Below are 18,241 nucleotides of genomic sequence, written 5' to 3' on the forward strand. Positions count from 1 at the left end.
TTTTTGGAGAGCCTTGGCCACAAGGAAAGGAAACACTGTTTTGAGAAAAAACCCAGAAGGTTGAACCTGGTTTTCAGTGTGTCCTCCACCTTGTGCTGGTCACTTTGGGTCTGCATGGCCTCTATTTAATAACCTTCTTCTCTCTACATTGTGGATCACTTATTCAGGCTGCTTTTAAATTTGTTTGAGATGCTGCCAAGTTTCTCACAAAACAGATGGAGACTGATTGGTTCACATTGGTCATACTAAATGATACATTTGCTCTTGCCTTTGTAGTTGACATAAAGTTGAAAAAGGAAATGCTTATAAATGAGAAAGGATACTTTTATCTCTAGCTTTACTTTGGAATGGTATGATTTTAGGTAATTGACTCATCTGTATCCAAAGGAAAGTTCCCTCCTTGAGCTGGCCAATTATGTTTGACTTGTCCACTGGGTGATTGGGATCCTGATGAGATGGCCTGACCATACTTACTGTCTCCAGCCAGGAGGAAATGTTGGTACGCTGGAAAGAGCATGGGGCAAATGCCCAAAGGCCTGCACTGAAGGCTAAGCTTGTCATCTAACTACTGTGTGACCTTGACCAAAACTGCTTAATCTCCTTGGGCCTTGATTCTCTCAGCTGTGGAATGAGATTGTCTTGATTGTGTGAGCTCAGTCTCAGAGGTTGCCCTACCTCCTTCCTGCCATGGCCAGCTCCAAACAGCTGGGTGAGCCAAGGTCACAAGGACTTGGCCTAGTGTGGTTTTTGTTTTGTTTGACTGTGACTGATTTTTACATTCTTGTAGTTGAAAAGGTTTTCCCTGGCTTGTTTTACCTAGGAAAACAAACTCTCACTTTCTTTCCTGGAACCTGCTGCTGCATAGTTCAGGCCTTGCAGGTTCTCCATGCCTTTGAGCTGATGTTGGGCCATTCCCCAGAAGTGTGTTCACTGGTTGGTTAACTGATGTTTTAATGGGACTGCATAGCGTCAGCACTTCCACAATGTAACTGAAAAGGATTCAGGGTGTGGATTCCTCATCATCCTTACTCTGCATTGCCTTTCAATAAAGGGAATTTTGCTACATACACTTGATCTGGTAATATTAAAGATGGCCACCTTGCTGCCTCTTTTCTAGTGAAACCATTACTGGCTTTCTCCAGTCAGTCCTAAGTGGTCCAAAAGCTAGCTGGCCTGTTAGGTTTTCATCAGCTTATGAAATTGTCTTAAAATTATGGAAAATCAGAAACAATGCAAGTATTTAAAAGAAAGTTATTTACAGAGAAGCTGCTATATATAATTCCTTAATTGAGTTCATTCTGCGTGTGGTGATGTAATTTTTCTGAGAAAGCAATTAGTAACACATTTTACAGTTTTTGTGCTAGATTTCATAAAAGTGTAATACCACTAAAGAGCTGTTTTGTAGAACAAAAGAATGCCATTTGTAAATATTCTTACTCTTCAACACAGTTGACTAAATCAACTGCAATCAAAATGTCAAATTCATATATATATTTATTTTAAAAAAACAAAAAATATTGCTAGACTTGCTTTTTAATTTTTTATTGAAGTGCATCATGTCTATAAAAAAGCAGATGTCATAAATTATTGTAGAACTCAATGAATTTTCACAAACTGACATAATGGTTGTTTCTTGATTCAATGACCAGTACCCCAGAAGTCTTACTCAGACCCCTTCCACTTACACCGCTTCTTTACTCCTTCTCCTAAGGGTAACCAATACGTTGGCTTCTAACACCATAAAATAGCTTTGGCTGATTTTGTGTTACACAAATGGAATCATCCAGATTGTATGCTTCAGTCAACATTATGTTTGTTAGTCATTCATTTTTATGCATGTAGTTACAGATTATTTATTCTCATTACTGTGTAGTATTTTGTTTGTGTATACCACAGCTTTTCTAGACATATTAGAACTAGTCTTTTAAAACAGCTTGATCTTATTTAGAGAAATAAGTAAATTACTGCCATAATTCTAAATAGAATTGTTACTTTTTCCTTCCTAGGCATAAAACACGAATGTCAAGCAAATGGGCCAGAAGACCTCAATCGGGCTTGTATTGCTGAAAAGCTAGGTGGATCCTTAATTGTAGCTTTTGAAGGATGCCCTGTGTAGACCATCGTTCAGTGCCACAAGTCAAAAGCTTCCATGTTTAATGTTATCCTCCTGCTATTTAAGTAAAGCAAATATATTTAGGCCAGGATCTCACTGAGGGGGAGCTATCGTGTCATCTGTTAGAGTAAACTAAATATTCTATAAATGTGCAAACAGCCCTAAATAAATTTAAAATCTCAAGTTTTATTGGTGTGAAATTAAATTCTTATTGGCCAAATGCCTGTTTTAATGAGTTGGCTTGTAAAGATTTTTGCTAAGCTCATGATTTTTAATAATGCAGTTCACAAAACACTATAAGGTCATATGAAGAGAATTATTGCATCTTTGTTAATTAACCTCAGCAATTACTTTGTTTCTTTAGCTTAGAGAATTGGTCATAATCTGATTATAATTTTTGCCCAAAGTTTTTATTCTCACTTGAGCTAAACTGAATAATGGAAAATAATTCTCACAACATGTAATAACACTAATATACTAACTACAGTAAGATTAAGTCAGGCAGTATTTTAATTCTACCAGATGTGTAATGAACACTGTCTCAGAATTGTGTATGCTTATAATCAGCGCTGATCTTGCAGAGCACTATTTCAAGCACTTAGCTGGATGGAGTACAGGAAACAACTCCTTGTACCTGTGGTGAGCTCTCCACTTACTAGATGGGAGACTGTTCTGAGAATGACCTTGCTTGCATCTTGAGAATCATGTGTCCTCAGGAGAATGTGCAATATCTTGTAACAACCAATTATAATGCAAATTGGGGCTCCATTGTAATATACTTTGTTAATGAAGATGAAAACAGTTTATTGATAAGCTGGGACAAGAATTTTGTTGTTTCTGGCACAGTAAGGTGTGGAAGAACACTAGGTATATGTTTACTCTGGGGCCTGGAAGAACTTAATTTTCTAGAGCAGTTTGTCAACTGTACATGGAATGGGGAGCAGGTATGACAAATGATGACATCCACAGAAAACTGCTACCGGATGACACTTGGAAGTGATTGTCTTTAACATCACAGGCATAATGCTTTGAACAATATAGAGATGCACAAACAGTTGAACTTAGAAGTAGTTGTATTGGCTTTATGTAATAAAGGAAGCATTTTTAACTTAAATCTCTTTTGTAATTATTCATGTGTGAATTGGGGATAAAGGAGTTTGTCTTCCATATATGGGGCAAGTTGTGGAGGTTTCAGTATTTCGGACAATTACAATGAAGGTCACAGCTCCCTCATATTGAATGAGAACATTGCTATAAAAGTTGGGTATCTTTTCTTATTTCAAACATTTATCCACATACCAGGCTTTTATCACCTCTGATTTATTTGGGATGGAAAAAAAGAGCTTTAGTCAAAATACCTCCTTCAAAATTGTCTAGAAAATAGTGCTGGTTACTGGTTTGCTGATAAGCTACTTGTCATTCTTTCATCCTGAATTTCTTATTTTGCTGTTTGGAGTGCTTTTAGTGACTGTATATTAACAGGCCTCTCGAGAAGCATTGCAGGCCCAAGGCTGCCCTACTCAAGAATCAGCCATGTAGAGCACACCGGGAGTTCTAGGAGAAAGTCTTTTCTGTGGGTTTAGCTTGTGACATGTGGTACATACAACTTGGTTTATCCACCACTCCATGCAGTTGTGCATCTGTGTGTGTATATGTGTGATACATGCTATGGGAAGGATTTCAAGCAGTGTACAGGGATGTAATATAATGTAAACACCTCTCAACACTTGTCTTAGTCCATAAATTGGGAGATATTAGTTACTTACATCTCTACCTAGGGCAACTTTTGAGTTTCACTGGATTCCTGATGGTGGGTCCAAGAACCCTGCTTTATAATAAGCACTCCAGGTAATTCTCATGCAAAATTATTGTTTGGGACCTCAGCTGACATTGGTAAGAAATAAAATTGCAGGTATACTCTGCTTTCAGCAAACATATTTACATTTTTTCCAAGAGTTAACACATGACAAAATGTGTTTGTGGAAAGCTTAGGGTTCATCTAGTATTTTGTTTTAAGACAACAGCAGATAAAGCCACTGCTAATAGAAATTCAGAACTTGACTGTGTAGTTTGTTATTTCAAAGAACGTCAGTCAGAAAACAGTGAACACAATGACTTGAAGAATAGAATTAGGCTTGGTTGAGTGGTTTCTTTTGTAGAACTGCCCAGAGTGCTGGCTTGGTCAACACACAGGAAGTACAGCTTCTGTTTCTTGACTCGTTTGTTGCTCTTTGAACTATCAGAGACTGGATATGCCCAAGGATACATTACCTTTCTCATAATTTGGGGCATTTCTGAAATAAAAGTCTCTAGACTAAGCTCCAGCAAGAAGGGCCATTAATTACATTGTGGCTGGGACAGGAGGAAGTTCCAAAATCCAGGCTCTTGGTGGAAGGTTGGTTTTGTAACTTGAGCTATTTGGCTGGCCAGGGCTCTCCGTAGACTCTGCCCAGTTCCAGAAGGGTAGTGGAAAGGGGGTTTACTCAGCCTGTAGCCAGTGCCCTCAGTAGCCAGCCCTGACAAGTCAAGTATCTTGCCTGCCTAAGGTTACTCAATTCATAAATAGCGCAACCAGGGCAAGATGGGTCTCTTGTTTTCTGGTACTTAGCTCTTCCCCTTGGACCCTAGAGAATTCATTTCTAACACCTGAAATTCTGAGGTTAGATCTTACTCAGTGCTACACATGAGACTTGAACTGGGAAGGAAAACAATTATTTTGGACTCTGAATCCAGTTAGACCCAAATCTGAAAGAGGCTCAGAGAGAGGGCATCTGTGGAGGGTGTCTATTTGTTGGTGGTCTAAGACAGCGATTTTCAACTGGTGTGTGCTGCAAGAATTTTAAAAATATACACTACCTTATTTAGTCAGGGGCATTGACCTTTTTTCCTTTAGATTGTCAAATTAAGAAAATAATAGCTGTCTGGTGTGAATGAATAAAAACTATACCTATTTTTTTGGGGGGGGGGTCAGATTGGCAAAAAAAAAATGTATTTTCTGGAGTGCTGCAGAATTTTAGTAATTAGTTTGTGTGCCATGAGATGAAGAGGGTTGAAAATCGCTGGTCTAAGATGAGCAGTAAGGAGCACTGCGCCCAGGCTGTGGCAGAGTAGTGCTTCCTGTTAGGTCAGCCACTGCCTTTTAGTTGACAAATGCTCCAATCCAGCCTAGATGATCCCTGCCTCCACACAAACTTCATCCCAAGTTGACTACAGAGCCAGTACTCCAGTGCTGGAGGGATGTCACTATACTTGCAGGCCAGGGCCTGAGTGGCCAGGCCAATGAGCCAGGCTCCTGGGTGTCTGTTCCATGTAATGGGACACCAGGAGGCCTTGTCAGCCTCTTATGCTGCAATCTGCATATGGCAGCTGTCTCCCATACCTTCCCAAATAGCTTTCCTTCTTCCCCAGCCTGATAATGAAGCTTTGCCCAGGAACAGCTCTAGGGACAAGGCCAGACTGAAGCCTGGCAAACTCGGGCTCCCTCTGCCAGCCCGGGAGATGCCACTGCTGGGCTTCAGGGCTGCTGAGTCCTTGCTGGACAGGCAGGGAGAGTTTGAACTCCAGGCAGCCTTCAAGGTAACATTTTCTTGAGCCCCTTAGGGCCCCACATCCTGCACTTTAACCTTCTCCCCACAGGCGAACACTGGGTCCCCACCAGGTGGTCTGAGAAGGGAATAGGGTTGTAACCAGAACCCAAAGGTACATGGGTTTCTTTTACCCTTTCTTTCCTAAAGATCCTCCCATTACTGTGCCTTCTGAGGGCATCCAACAGGCATAGGTGTTCTCAGTTCTGTGGTCAGTGAGGCAGGGTGGGGAACTTACTGGAATGCAGGCTCCCAGACCTACAGAGGAAACTCACCAAGGCCCAAAACTGACCTTACATAAGTCCACTGTGCAGAAGCCTCCAGTACTAAGCCCCTTCTCCTGAGGCACAGGCCACACAGAAGGTGCAGTGTGAGGGAACACAGGTTTATGGAGGCTCAGTGGCCACTCTTCATGGGGTCTGAATACTCCAGATGACATTTTCCCTCCAAATGACACCGCTACCCCATCCCAAGCTGCCTAGTGACTACCAAGCATTAGAGATGGGTAACCTGCCTGTAGTTTACCTGGTGAACTACTTTCTCTTCATGGGGACTGCAGAATAGAGGGGAGGTTCACCTCCCTTGAGAACTGAAAGATTCATGTGAGAACCAGGCAGAGGGCTGGGCATGTGGCCGGTGGCAGGTGTTAATAAGTGACTTCCTTTTGCTCAGTCTCCTGGCCAGGAACCATGACATCCATGTCCCAAGTCCCATGGGCTTCCCTCCACTTCAGCCCCCCTCCAGAGTTCTAGAACAGGTAGTTGTCTTCCCTCACTTAAAAACCTCAGTGGCTCTCCTACTCCCTTAATCTGTCCAGACTCCAGACTTCATAACCTGTCCTCCATACTTGTCCCCTCGTCTTAACCCCTTTCCTTCCCCTGGCAAACGCCTCCTCTTCTGGTTAACTCTATCTCCAGCTTAGGCTCACTTCTCCGGCTCTGGGGAGCCTTCCCAGCACCCTGATTCCAATATGACTGCAACACACAAATGCCACGCAGCATGGTGAGGTGGCCCATAGACCAGGTGCTACATGAAAGCCAGGACCAGGATTTTGCCAGTTGAGGTCAGGACTGCCCAGTCCCTGGTAGATTCTCAAACTGTGGGGGCTGAAAGCAGTTAAATGATAGACATGCACAATACCTCCCAAGGTCTTGAGATTCTCATGACAACCATGCCAGAGGAGTCAAACCCACCACCTGGAAGGCTGCACGAGATGCAGAGAGATCCAGGATTGTGAGGCTTGGGAGATGGAAGTGGGATAGTTTGGTCCAGGCAGCCTATTCACAGAACCGGTTGACAACTGCCCCCAAGAACCCATGATGTTCAGATACACCTTCCATTCCTGGGGTGTTTCAACCCCTCCTGTGAGCCTCTAAATCCACTTTCTGCTTAAGCTCCAGGTTCCTATTTATTACAACATCCCCAATACACCCCTTGGCCCAAGGTTTTTCTGGAGCACTGTCTTGGGCCACCAAGGTCACAGGAGGTCCTGAGGATCACAGTAAGTCTCAGCTCACTGCTCCAGCCTTAGTGTGCCCCTCCTGAGGCACGGATGTTTGTCCGAGCCCCAGCCAGAAGGACGGAGACTCCCTATTCACTCGTGGAGCTCACTGCACACAGCAACCTAGCCCACCCATATCCCTGCTCAGGTAACCTCGGATCCTCCAGGGCAGGGACCACAGTCAGTGCATCTGGCCACCTGGCATCCCAGGCCCTACTCATCCTGCCTAGTGGGCACTGGGGCCTGGGTGGCATGATGGGGAAAAGTGCTGGGGACTAGGAAGCAACTCATTTCACCCCCAGTTTAGGCAGAGCTGCTGATCCCCCGACTTCAGAGAAACCAAGAACCACACTTGTTCTCTAAGGGATCGAGCCCCTCTTCATTCCTCATCCCAGGCCCAGCAACCAGTGGGGAAGCCCCAGCAGAAGAGCAGACAAGACCGCAGCGCCAGACGACAATGTTGGTTTTAATGGCATTAACATCCAGGAGGTCACACATCAGTTCTGGTTGGTAACTTCTTCCAGGGGTGAGGGGCTGCTGCCTTGTTGGGCTGGGCTAGGCCCCTCCAGTCTGTGCCACAGCCTTTGAGACTCACCATCTGGTCCACCCGCCTCCCAACCCCCGACCTACTGAAAGACAAAACAATTGCACTGATCTCGACATACAGACAGCCAGAGGTCCCGGCCTCCCCAGCACACACCCTGGGGTCTGTCACAGCTGATAAGGGCTTTGGTGTCTGCTCTGCAGTGGTCCAGGGCTGGTCCTGGGGAATAGTGTTTATCGAATGTGACAGGTTCTCTTACAAAGTGGGGGTCTGGAAGATCTATTTCTGTGGTTCTAAGAGACTCTTGTCTGTAATGGCTTCTCTCAGAGCCACCGGAGTTGGACCTGGATAACGCTGTGTCGGCTTGTGTATTTGTAAGGAATGTATAAGGCATTTTGGTAAGTTGAACAGTAACTTCTTTTTCCGCAGAGGAGACTCAGACAGAGGTGCCCTCCTTTGAGCTGCTACCGTCCTCCTGTGAACATGGGGCAGAGGGAGGGAGAGGGTGGGGCCGAGGAGCCAAGGGGAGCATTCACCTCAACTCCTAGGGACCTCCAGTTCCTCTGAATTAACACCCCACACCATTCCAAACCCTTCAGAGAATACCTAGCACATCTGGAGAACCAGAGCTGATTCCTGGGGCTGCTAGAGATGCCTGAGGGTTGGCAGGAACTGAGGGCCCCGAGTTTGGGTGAGGACGTTGGTCCCACAGGCCTTGGGCTGGCAGTGGGGGGTCAGAGATATGCTTCCCATCAAAGGGAGCTATGGGTGCTGCACATCCTGATGCTGCCTTCAGAAATATGCCCCACCACTTTCTGATTCAGGTCTGTATCCTATTGGTCCTGCATCTGGGAGTCCCGGGGCTCCCAGCACCATGCCCAATCCTTCCCAGCAGCCCTGTAGAGAGCCAGTGTCCCTGCATGGCCAGGACACTCACTGTTTTGTCCAGCTGCTCCTGCAACTTCTTCACTGTGTCTTTCTCCTTTGCCAGATGCTCCTGGGTTGTCTTCAAGAGCTCCTGTAATTTGGTGGCAGCACGTCCCAGGTCACTCGTTAACTTCTTCTCTTTTTCTAGTCTCTCCTGTGGATCAGAGGGTTGAAGAGGATCAGCCTTCATGTGGCACACATCAAGGCCACCTGGCTATGCCTGTGGGGCCCGATGCCCTGGGAACTGGGAGCCCTCTGAAGGTAGGAGGATGCTGGAGAATGCTGTCTCCTGGTCACCCAGACAGGCAGTAATGATCAGGAGCAAACAGCCCAGGTCACAATTAGGTCTGTGCCCTGTCTACTAGCAATGCCAGTAGAGCTTCCTGCGACCCTGGGGATATTCTGATGTGCACTGTGCAACCCAGCAGCCACTGTGGATAGATGTGGTGCCTGCTACACATTTGCAGTATGGCCATGGCAACCGAAGAACTGAACTTCAAGTTGGATTTAAATTTAAATAAGCACGGTGACTAGTGGCTATCGTATATAACACTAGAGGTTTAAGGACTACCCCCCAACCACCAAATCAGCCTGTACCCCAAGGGGATGCAAGATGGTTCCTCCTCTATTCCTACCCCAGGTGGTGACAATGGGAAGCCAGTGCCCGGAGCTAGCCCTGGTCAAGCCTTGAGCAGAGCCCACCCTTCTACCTTCAGCTGTGCGGCTGCCTCTGCTTCTGCAGACTCGAGGGGCCTGGCTCGAAGCTTCTCCAATTCCTCCTGTAGCCTACATGCCGCATTCTGAGCCTTGGCAGAGAAGAGGCAGTGGAGTTAGGGCACAGGGTCACATCAGTCACCTCACAAACCCAACTAGCCTGCTTGGGGATAGAAGGGCACCCAGCATGATGGGACAACAATACCAGTCTGTTGACATGAGGCAGGTGACCAACTGCACAGCAACATCCCCAAGGGAAGGACCCTCCAGACCCACAACCACCTGCCTGGACCACACCCTCCACCATTCCCAACATAGCTGATGGCTCAGGGTCCCCCAGACAGGGCCTGACCTCTTCAAACTCGGCTGTGAGCTTCTGTCGCTGCATCTGCTCATCCTCCAGAATGGCTTCTGTCCGCTCCAACTGCATTTTCAGCTGCATGGAAACACCACAAATATACTTTGGGAACCTGATGAAGGACCCTCTTGGGAGCCCAGGGCTCCCAGGCAGGCTGAGACCTGGAGGCTCCACCTTCTGGCTACTTCTAGTGTGACTGCCTTTCCCTGCCTCTGGCCAGCTGGAGTGGCCTCTGACCATCAGCTAGCCAACCAAGTAATTTCCAAAGCTACCCCTATGGGGGAGATGGTACCTTAGCCTCTGGGTACAAAAGCTGATGTGGCTGAAGGGAGATGTTTATGGGACTTCTGCTGACCTCAGACACCTTTAATGAGGCACACAGGACAAAGATGCCTCAGAGCCACTGGGCAAGCCCTGCCCCACAGTGGTATCCCCATCTAGCAACGACCCCACTGCTACTCTGGTGTCAGGCCCCTGCCTCCTGGTGAGGACTTTCAGCAGTGGTTACTTGGGTCAAAAGTCTGGAAAACAAGCACACTGCTAGTGATGTCCCAGCAAGGGCCACACTAGGACATCAGACCCTAATCACAGGACTAGCTGCCCCACCTCCCTCTTCCAGTCCCTCCTGCACACAGTGTTAGGATCAAGCCTCCAATACCCCCCCTGCCTGGACACCTTCCCTGCCCTAGCATCTGCTCTGTGGCTTTCGCAGAGCTGAGAGGACCCCCTCCCGGGTATTGAGGCAGAGTGGGGTGGGGAGGGCAGGCAGTGGAGGCTACAAGTAGCAGATGTTTAGCCAGAACAGAGGCCTGCTGTGCCTGCGCTCCACCTGGGGTCGAAGGGGCCCGGGGGTGGTTAGTGACAAACATCTGAGGACCAGCTCACCGCCCTAACCTCGACAGGGTCCTGCTCTGCTGGGGGGGCCTCTGGGGGAGCAGCTGGAGACCCAGCTACGTCACCATCCTCTACGTGGCTCTTCATCTCACTCAACTGCTGCCTGACCTGAAACAGGGAGGGGTGGGTTTGTACAAATAGCCAGATGCATGCCCACTTTGCGCGTACACACAGTTCCCCTTGGGAGGGCCACAGATGCTCTCAACAGCCAAAGCCCCTACAGGGGACCTGGTTGGTAACTGTGACCTGTGTCAGAGTCCCCATGCAGGATTACTGGGGCAGAGAGGCCAGCGCCACAACCCCTCACCTGTGCCAAGCCTAGGCCCAGGGGTCAATGAGGGGCCTGGATGGCCTGACCCACGTGTTCTGTTCCAAGACCAGCCAGCATGAAACCCTCCCCAGTAGGGAGGTGACACACAGAGCTAAGAAATGCAAAAGGGAGTGAGGCGGCCAACAGGCTCAGCACGCACAACACTACTTAGGTTCTGGATTACTTCTAGACGTAATCCATTGTCCAGAGTATGGGGTCTAGAAAAGATTACAAGATGATAATACTCTTACCTAATAAGGTCCCCCCACCCCTGAGCTCCATTGCTGGGAGCAGATGACACATCTGGTGGTCCCCACATCCCCAAGACCATTAAGCCTCAAATCTGAAAAGGCAGCAGTGTCACCCATAAAGCTCAGGTAAAGGTTCAAGTTGGGGAATCTGGGTGGGCCCTTGGCACGAGCTTCCCAGGGTATGTGGGTAGCCTCAGACACCCCAAGTGTGTGGGGCCTGCTCCCTCACTTCCTTCCCTCCCTTCCAACAACCCCTAAAGGTAGAACCAAACTGCCCAGTTCAATGATGAGCACTCAGGGGAGTCTTCTCCACACATGCCCCCAGCCTGGGCAGTGCCCTGGAGACCGTCACCTAGACCTTGCTTTAGGGAGTGGCCCTTGTTCTCAGGCAGTGACTCAGTCTGGATGGCACCCACTCTCTAGTGTGTCAGTCCCAGGTAAGGCCCCCGGGGAGTCAGAAGCAGGTGTGCCACGCATGGGGCTGGCTCAGCGGACGTTGCTATAGGAATGGCAGCCCACACTTGAGACCTTTGGTCTCACAAAAACCCAGACACATCCATTTGTATTCAAAATCTCCCAATTTCTAAATGTTAATAACTAGTTCAAAATTTTAGTTCAAAATTTTAAACGACCATGTAGATCAAATAGAATGTGTCTGTGACCTTACAGGCTGCTGCTTGCAGCCCTAACCCTGGAGCTGGTTGATAGGGGGACCAGTGGTGCCCCACCTCTACAAGGTTGGGCTGACCCTGTGTCAAGGAGTGGGGAGTGTGATCAGACACCAACACTGAAAACTTGGAGGACCCAGAGGCCAATTGCATAGCAGGGAGCTCCATGAGTCTGCTTCTACTGCCAGGTGTAGAGCAGGCCTCTCAGCCCACAGGTTGGCTGGAACTAGTCTTAGCCTCTGCTACAGTAAGAAAAGGCCAAGTCCCACAGAGGGCAAGGCCTGTGCTGACAGCCATGGGGTGCAGAATACCCAAGCCCAGAAATTCCAGGTGACACTGGACTCATAGGGGTCAGACTTCCCTGAGCATCCAGCTCTGTGGCCTGGGACCAGTTTGCACCAGGAGAGATGGGAGGTGGGCCTGAGCACACTGGTCCCAGGAGCCACAGGCCCAGCTTAAGAGCAAATGTGCAAGGCGCCCCTTCATCACAGCCCAATCCAAGTCTGGCCCAAACACTAAATTGGTGCAAGCGGCCTCTTCACACTGTTACATTTGACAGGATGTAAAAGCATAAGTAGAAATTAATCAGACATACACACACACACCACCACTCCTCCATGTCTCAGGCCGTTCCCCCATACCACATTCACTCACCAGGGCAAGTTCACTGCTCTGTTTCTGGGCTTCGCTCTTGGCTGCATCCAGCTGAGATTGAGATTCTAATAAAAGTTGCCTCAACTTGAGGAGTAAACAGACCCAGGTGATGGGGGCAAAGGATAGAGAAGAGAAAACCAGCTCCTGTGAGTTAGCACCTAAACAAAGAGTCTAATACACCCCTGTAACCCAAACCCTTGAGAACACTGCAGGGCAGAGTGAGCACAGTGGGCTCCCAGGCCTCCAGCAGCTCCTGTTTCTTTTTTGAAGACTTAGGAAGGCTGGCATTTCATTGTCTGCCTCGTCTGGGGCCTTTGCAAATGTTTACAGATTGTTTCACAATATAAGACTAAAAGTTTGAGATCAAACTAGAATCAGAGGTGCCAGGTTTGTGCTTTCCGCTTCTGAAGTCAGGAAACAGTATCAGATTTAAATACATTTCTCCAGAAATGATGTCACCAAGCCAGGTGGAGAATTCTCTTGCTATGCAGGTGATAGGGCTTCACCCCTGCCCCGTTGGCTGGCCCAAGGCCTAGAGCAAAGCCCAAGAACTGGCATTCTGAGTTCATGTGAATGAGAGCTGCAACTCTGGGCAGGCCAAGACCCCATGGGGAGACTCACCTCCTTGGCATAGCTCTGGCACTCAGCGCTCGCGGCTGCCATGTGCTTCTCCAGCTCTGCTTCCAGATGCGAGGTGTGCTCCCTCACCTGGACACATACATGCACATGTCAGAAGCCTCAAGACAGCCAACAGGGAATATAGGCTGAAGAGATGACAAGTGTGGCTGGTCCTGGGGATAAAAGCTAAGAAGAGACCTCCACATCCTGTAGACTATGGAGCCAACCAAGGTCAGGCAGAAAGACCTGGCAACAGAACACCATCCTAAAAATAGTACCCGAACTCCAGCACTCTTGGGTCTGTGTACTCAGACCTCAGCAGGAGGGAGAAGAGCGTTCAGGCTGACTTGCTAGGTGGATACCAGGGGCACCTTCTTCAAGGCCAGGGCTGACAGTGTGTCTGCAAAGGGCAGTGGGGCCATCTCTCAGACATCCCACAAATCAGAAGGCCACTGTTTAAGATCCTCTAGCCACTCTTACAACATGTGGTTCACAAGGGAAAATAACTATCTAAGCCTCTATAATGACGTTTCTCTGTAATAAGTAAGGAAAGCAGCCCTCTGAGAAGATCATACATACATACCTGATCTGAACTCTCAAGTTCTCCCTTTAGCTTCTCTATAATCTCTTCGAGATGTTTCACTGTTACTCGTGACTACAAGGCAATGGGAAGGTCCCATGTCAGACGCGAGCCCCATCTCTCAGGATGCCCAATGGTGCCCACCCACTCTGAGCATGACCCAACAGGCTCTTCCTAGAGGTGAGTGGGAGGAAAGGGGAAGGCTCCTTGAGGTTGAGGAGTTAACTGTCTCCTTGAGATTGAGGACGTAGCTGTCATTCTGCAATTGCCATATTAATATGTCATCACCCAAAACCAGCAAGTATCTTCTGTCTCCCAAATACTTCCATCGGCTTTCCCCCTCGATTTTATAGAATTCTGGCCCAGCTATCTTTCTTGAGTAAGTTACGTTTGAATTCTACGTTTGAATTCCTAGGAAAGGTGGACTCCCTGGAGTGATGCTCTATCGCTGGACCCTGGCAAGAGTAAGAGGGGGCCTGTGCTGTACCTTTTGGAGCTCCTCCTCCATGGTGCTGACTTTGGCCTTCCACACCTGCTCTTCCTCCTCCACACTCTTCTGCAGGTGTCTGAGCATGCCCTCCTGGGGGGACAGGCAGTGAGGCAGGGCCCTCTCTGTGGAGGCCCACCCCACATAAACACAACTAAGTCTTCATGTCCCTTCAGTCCCACTGAGACAACTGCCTGACTACCAATGTGCCCTGCTCTGACTTTGTAGTCAGCGTCACATGGGGAGCAAGGTATTCGAGTCTCGGAGTGGGGCCCTCTGGCCAGTGTGTGAACAAAGGCTGTGGGCCATGCATGGGAATGAGGCCGATGACCCAAGCGAGGCCACAGAAACTCTCATCTCTGTTGAGTCTGCCACCAGTGCAATCTCAGTGGCCCAGGATGAGGAACACAGGATGTGCCTAGCATTGCTCCTGGAATCAGAGACCACAACTTTAAGCCAGCTGTCAGCTAAATGCTTCCTTTCCTTTCCCAGACTGTTCCTTGTTATGATCAAGTCTCTCTGTCCCCGAGAGCAGCCCCGAACCTTCATTTCAGCCCTCTTCACAGCTGAGAAACAAGGGAGAGGCTTACTCATCCCTCTTACCATTCAGCCAGTGAAATGGGGCCCAGACTGAGGTAGTGCCTTTGCACAAAGTCCCACAGAGGCTGCATCTGAACCTAGGCCTCTTTTCAGAAGGGTCAGTGGGCTTTTTCATACTGCCGCCTGCCTCTGCCCTACAGGCCCGAAAAGCTCTTTCCTGGAAGCTCCCGGGACGCCCAGCCAAAAGCCTAGCCAGAGGCTCCAGCCCTCGTGCCTTACTGTCTCTGCCAGAATAGTGCGGTACTGGTCACACTCGGCCTGCAAGCTGCTCTGGGTCTCCTCAGCCTCCCTCAGCTTAGAGGCCAGGTCCTGAGGGCAAAGGGCAGAACAAGGGTCTGCTTAGCCAAGCACAAAGGTTTCTCCAGCGGCCTGATGAAACAAAAACACCTCCCTTCCCAGAGACAGGAAAGCAAGTGGCAGCCCCAGGAGAGTGTGTCTATGTCATGCTTACAGAGGGCAGCTCTGTGTTCACCGGCGGGTGCTTCAGCAGCTCCGGGCCTCTCTCTCGGAGTTCCTGGAGCCACTCAGTGTAATTCTGCAACAAAAATGAGCAAAGGGGGTCTCAGTGACATTTTTGATGAGCAGTGAGGTCCCAGGGAAGGGCCCCCCTTCTACCTGATGGGCTGAATTAGAAAGCGCTGGGAGCAAAGTCAGCAGGGCCTCCTTGGTCTGTGCCTCCGTCAGGGTGAGCTGCTTTTCGGATTCCTCCTGCAGGGGGATGGTGGTATTCAGACGAGATTTAGGGCAACCTCTGGGAAGTGTTCCTGAGATGCTGGGGTCTCCACTCCAGAAAGGGAGGAACAAAGGTCAAAGGAGAAGGTGGATAGCTTTGTGGGGCTGATTTTCGGGGGTGTTTAACCTCAGTGGCCAATTCTGGCTACCCCAACCTGTGCCTGTAAATTTTAAACAGACTCAGCTCTAATAAAGGATGACACAGCAGGCTGGCCCACATGGCAGATACGGGTTAATCCAACACCTCCCAGCAGACACCCAGGTTAAATCTGTTCTCCATTTCCAGGTGTGTGTGTACACTTTGGGGAGGGGGTGTCCAAGCTGCTGTGGGAGCCAAGAAAGAGGCAAAGAAGAGGTGTATCTCCCAGTAGCCACCAGAGTTAGGAGCTACTGCTGGCCAGGGATGGCGGGACATCTAGCAACCCTGGAGGTAGAGAGAATCAGTACTCCCTTTGCAGAGTAGAAACAACTCAATGGAGATAAGTTCTTTGCTGGAGTCATGATTCATGCTTTTCTCCCAAAGCATGAATCATGCTGTGGCCATGCCACACTCAGCCAGCAGCCTCTTTGGTCCTCCTTGAGGCTCCCACTCAAAGCATGAAGAAGGACCAACGTAGTCATAAAGCAAAGCCTAGGAAAGCAGCATCCCCTGGAGACAGATAAAACCCCCTCTTCTCCATAGCCTGGGGGTGGCCACAGGAGATTTCTGGCTAAAGTTTCTCTAATAACCTGTACCCAGCAGGTTGAACCTACTGCCAGTTCTGCCACAATCTCAGCATGGCCTGAGCCCCAGGGGCAGTATTAGGAACTCCAGCTGCATTAGAGCTGTTGATTGATGCTCTGAATCGTACACAGGAAGGATGGCTGACAGACAACCAACTTATCAAAGCACCCACATGGTCTGGACCCTTCTTGGCTCACCAGTGATCCACAGACAATGTCCATGCCTGCCACAGACCCCCAACCTTGTGACCACCATTCAGACCCCAAGCGTGGGAGTCTGAGGCCAGAGCCAGTAGACCCAGAGGCCAGCTCTTGTTTTTATCTGGCTGCATGACCACAAGCAAGTCAGGCGACATCTCTGGTCATAGATTCTGCATTTGCCATAGAAAAGCCAGACAGGCTTTCAGGTCACCTCCGGGGAGTCTAATACAGCTGGTACAAATGGACCCAAGGCCAGCCCTCCACCTCCCACTTCATCTCAGGGTCCCATTTCATACAACCCGCGGGCTTCCTAGAAGGCTCATGAAGTCACTCCTGATAATAGGGCAGACATGAGACACGGTAGACAAGGCCTGCACTTGCTGCTGCTGTAGGCCATCCATCTCCCCCAACCCTCGCCTGAGCCTCAGCGCTAGCTCCCAGTCCAGGGCTCCAAAGTGAAGTGAGGGCCCCAGACACTGAGATGCCTGCACTCTCCCCAACCTGGGCTGCATGGAGCACAGGACCAATATGCACCTCTGGACCTGAGTGCTGCTAAAGATGTCTTTCCCCTCTGTGACTTATTGTAAAGAACAGAACCTACTGGACCATGATTTCAGAGGGCCTGAAAAAGTAGCAGGATCAGACAAAATATCAGGCTTTCGAAGACAGCCCAATGTTGAGCTCACTCAGAGGCAGTGCAGCCAGATGGGCTCATGGCCTCCATGGCCTCTGTCTCTGCCCTGTGATAGCAAAGGGCTCAGGTGAGAAAAAAGCAGTCAAAAGTACATTTACACCTGTCATCTCAGAGCTAAAGAAAGGGAGGGAAGGAGGAAGATGCAGGAGCCAGGGGACTCTGTGCCAGCCTCTTGAAGGACCCTGATGTGGATTTCTGAGAGGCTCCAGGGCCAAGGCTGTGCTGCATATAATTTGTGAGTTTTGTTTTGCTAAACTACAAAGGTGCTGCTGATCAAGTTTTCACTACCAGGCAAGTCTAAGGATGGGCCTCTGACCTTGGCCTGGGTCAGGGAGCGCAGCTTTTCCTCAAAGGCTCTCTCAGATGAAGCCAGTGCCTCCATCGCCTTCCAGTTCTTCTCTCGGAGGTCCTTGGGAAAAGATGTGGAAAAAATCAGCATCCAAGCAGGGCAGCAGCTGATACATCCCCCACAAGCTGCCTCAGTGGGTCTCAGCAGAGCAGAACCTCCGGACTCTACTCTGGACCTCACAGGGGCCTGCAAAGGGACGCGGTGCCCTTTCTCTTAAGCCACATCCACTGGGCCTCTCTTGGGCAGCACTAACACAAGGCCAAGGTGCTGCAGCCGACTATTGGGTGGCTGTGGCATAAAGGCGTGAGGAGGCTGAGCATCTTTCCAGGGAGAAGCTACTCTAAAGGAGGTAGGGTCAGCCTGGCGGCTCCTAAAAAAAAAAATAGGCTCCTGTCACCAAACAGCAAGCACTGACCCCATGGCTGGCTCTGGCCAAGCCAGGAACAGGGAAGTATAGGTGGAACTTCCTCTGGGGAGAGCAGACAGGGCTATCCGAAAGCCCAGGCTCTGTGAGGGGCAGTGGGTGGACAGCCTGGTGGGGAAGATATAGTCAAGGCTCCTTTGCACGCCCCCAAACCCACACAGAGCAGAGGGACTTCCACACCCCCTTTTCCTGATACTAGCCTCTCCTCTCCAAGGCAATTGACCATGTGACTCCTGCAAGTCCAATTGGTACATTATGTCCCCATCATGAGGGTTCCATGCTGGGGACACATGACCCAGGCTGATCTAATGGGAG

At 49.2% G+C, this 18,241-nt stretch overlaps 2 protein-coding genes across 6 annotated transcripts in view; one reads left to right on the plus strand and one right to left on the minus strand.

Annotated features, from left to right (window-relative positions):
- The window catches only part of DSTN (destrin, actin depolymerizing factor), a 58,572-nt gene extending 55,345 nt beyond the window's left edge, over window positions 1-3,227 (plus strand). For both annotated transcript variants that reach the window (XM_036245598.1, XM_036245597.1), the window contains exon 4: window positions 2,007-3,227. In XM_036245598.1, the coding sequence (XP_036101491.1) occupies window positions 2,007-2,116 (110 nt within the window). In that variant the 3' untranslated portion in view covers window positions 2,117-3,227. The remainder of the gene's footprint in view (window positions 1-2,006) is intronic.
- Window positions 3,228-7,644: 4,417 nt separating this feature from the next.
- RRBP1 (ribosome binding protein 1) overlaps window positions 7,645-18,241 on the minus strand; it is a 45,355-nt gene continuing 34,758 nt past the window's right edge. Inside the window, exons 11-23 of one of the 4 annotated variants that reach the window (XM_036245204.1) lie at window positions 17,470-17,562; window positions 15,419-15,511; window positions 15,255-15,338; window positions 15,023-15,112; window positions 14,204-14,296; window positions 13,720-13,791; window positions 13,140-13,226; window positions 12,519-12,602; window positions 10,636-10,743; window positions 9,736-9,819; window positions 9,380-9,475; window positions 8,680-8,823; window positions 7,645-8,217 (exon numbers count right to left, since the gene is read on the minus strand). In XM_036245204.1, the coding sequence (XP_036101097.1) occupies window positions 8,179-8,217; window positions 8,680-8,823; window positions 9,380-9,475; window positions 9,736-9,819; window positions 10,636-10,743; window positions 12,519-12,602; window positions 13,140-13,226; window positions 13,720-13,791; window positions 14,204-14,296; window positions 15,023-15,112; window positions 15,255-15,338; window positions 15,419-15,511; window positions 17,470-17,562 (1,167 nt within the window). In that variant the 3' untranslated portion in view covers window positions 7,645-8,178. The remainder of the gene's footprint in view (window positions 8,218-8,679; window positions 8,824-9,379; window positions 9,476-9,735; window positions 9,820-10,635; window positions 10,744-12,518; window positions 12,603-13,139; window positions 13,227-13,719; window positions 13,792-14,203; window positions 14,297-15,022; window positions 15,113-15,254; window positions 15,339-15,418; window positions 15,512-17,469; window positions 17,563-18,241) is intronic. The other 3 variants (XM_036245206.1, XM_036245207.1, XM_036245208.1) reach the window with 3 other exon arrangements.

Source organism: Molossus molossus, unplaced genomic scaffold (genome assembly GCF_014108415.1).
Source record: "Molossus molossus isolate mMolMol1 unplaced genomic scaffold, mMolMol1.p scaffold_m16_p_6, whole genome shotgun sequence".
Classification (NCBI taxonomy): Eukaryota; Metazoa; Chordata; class Mammalia; order Chiroptera; family Molossidae; genus Molossus; species Molossus molossus.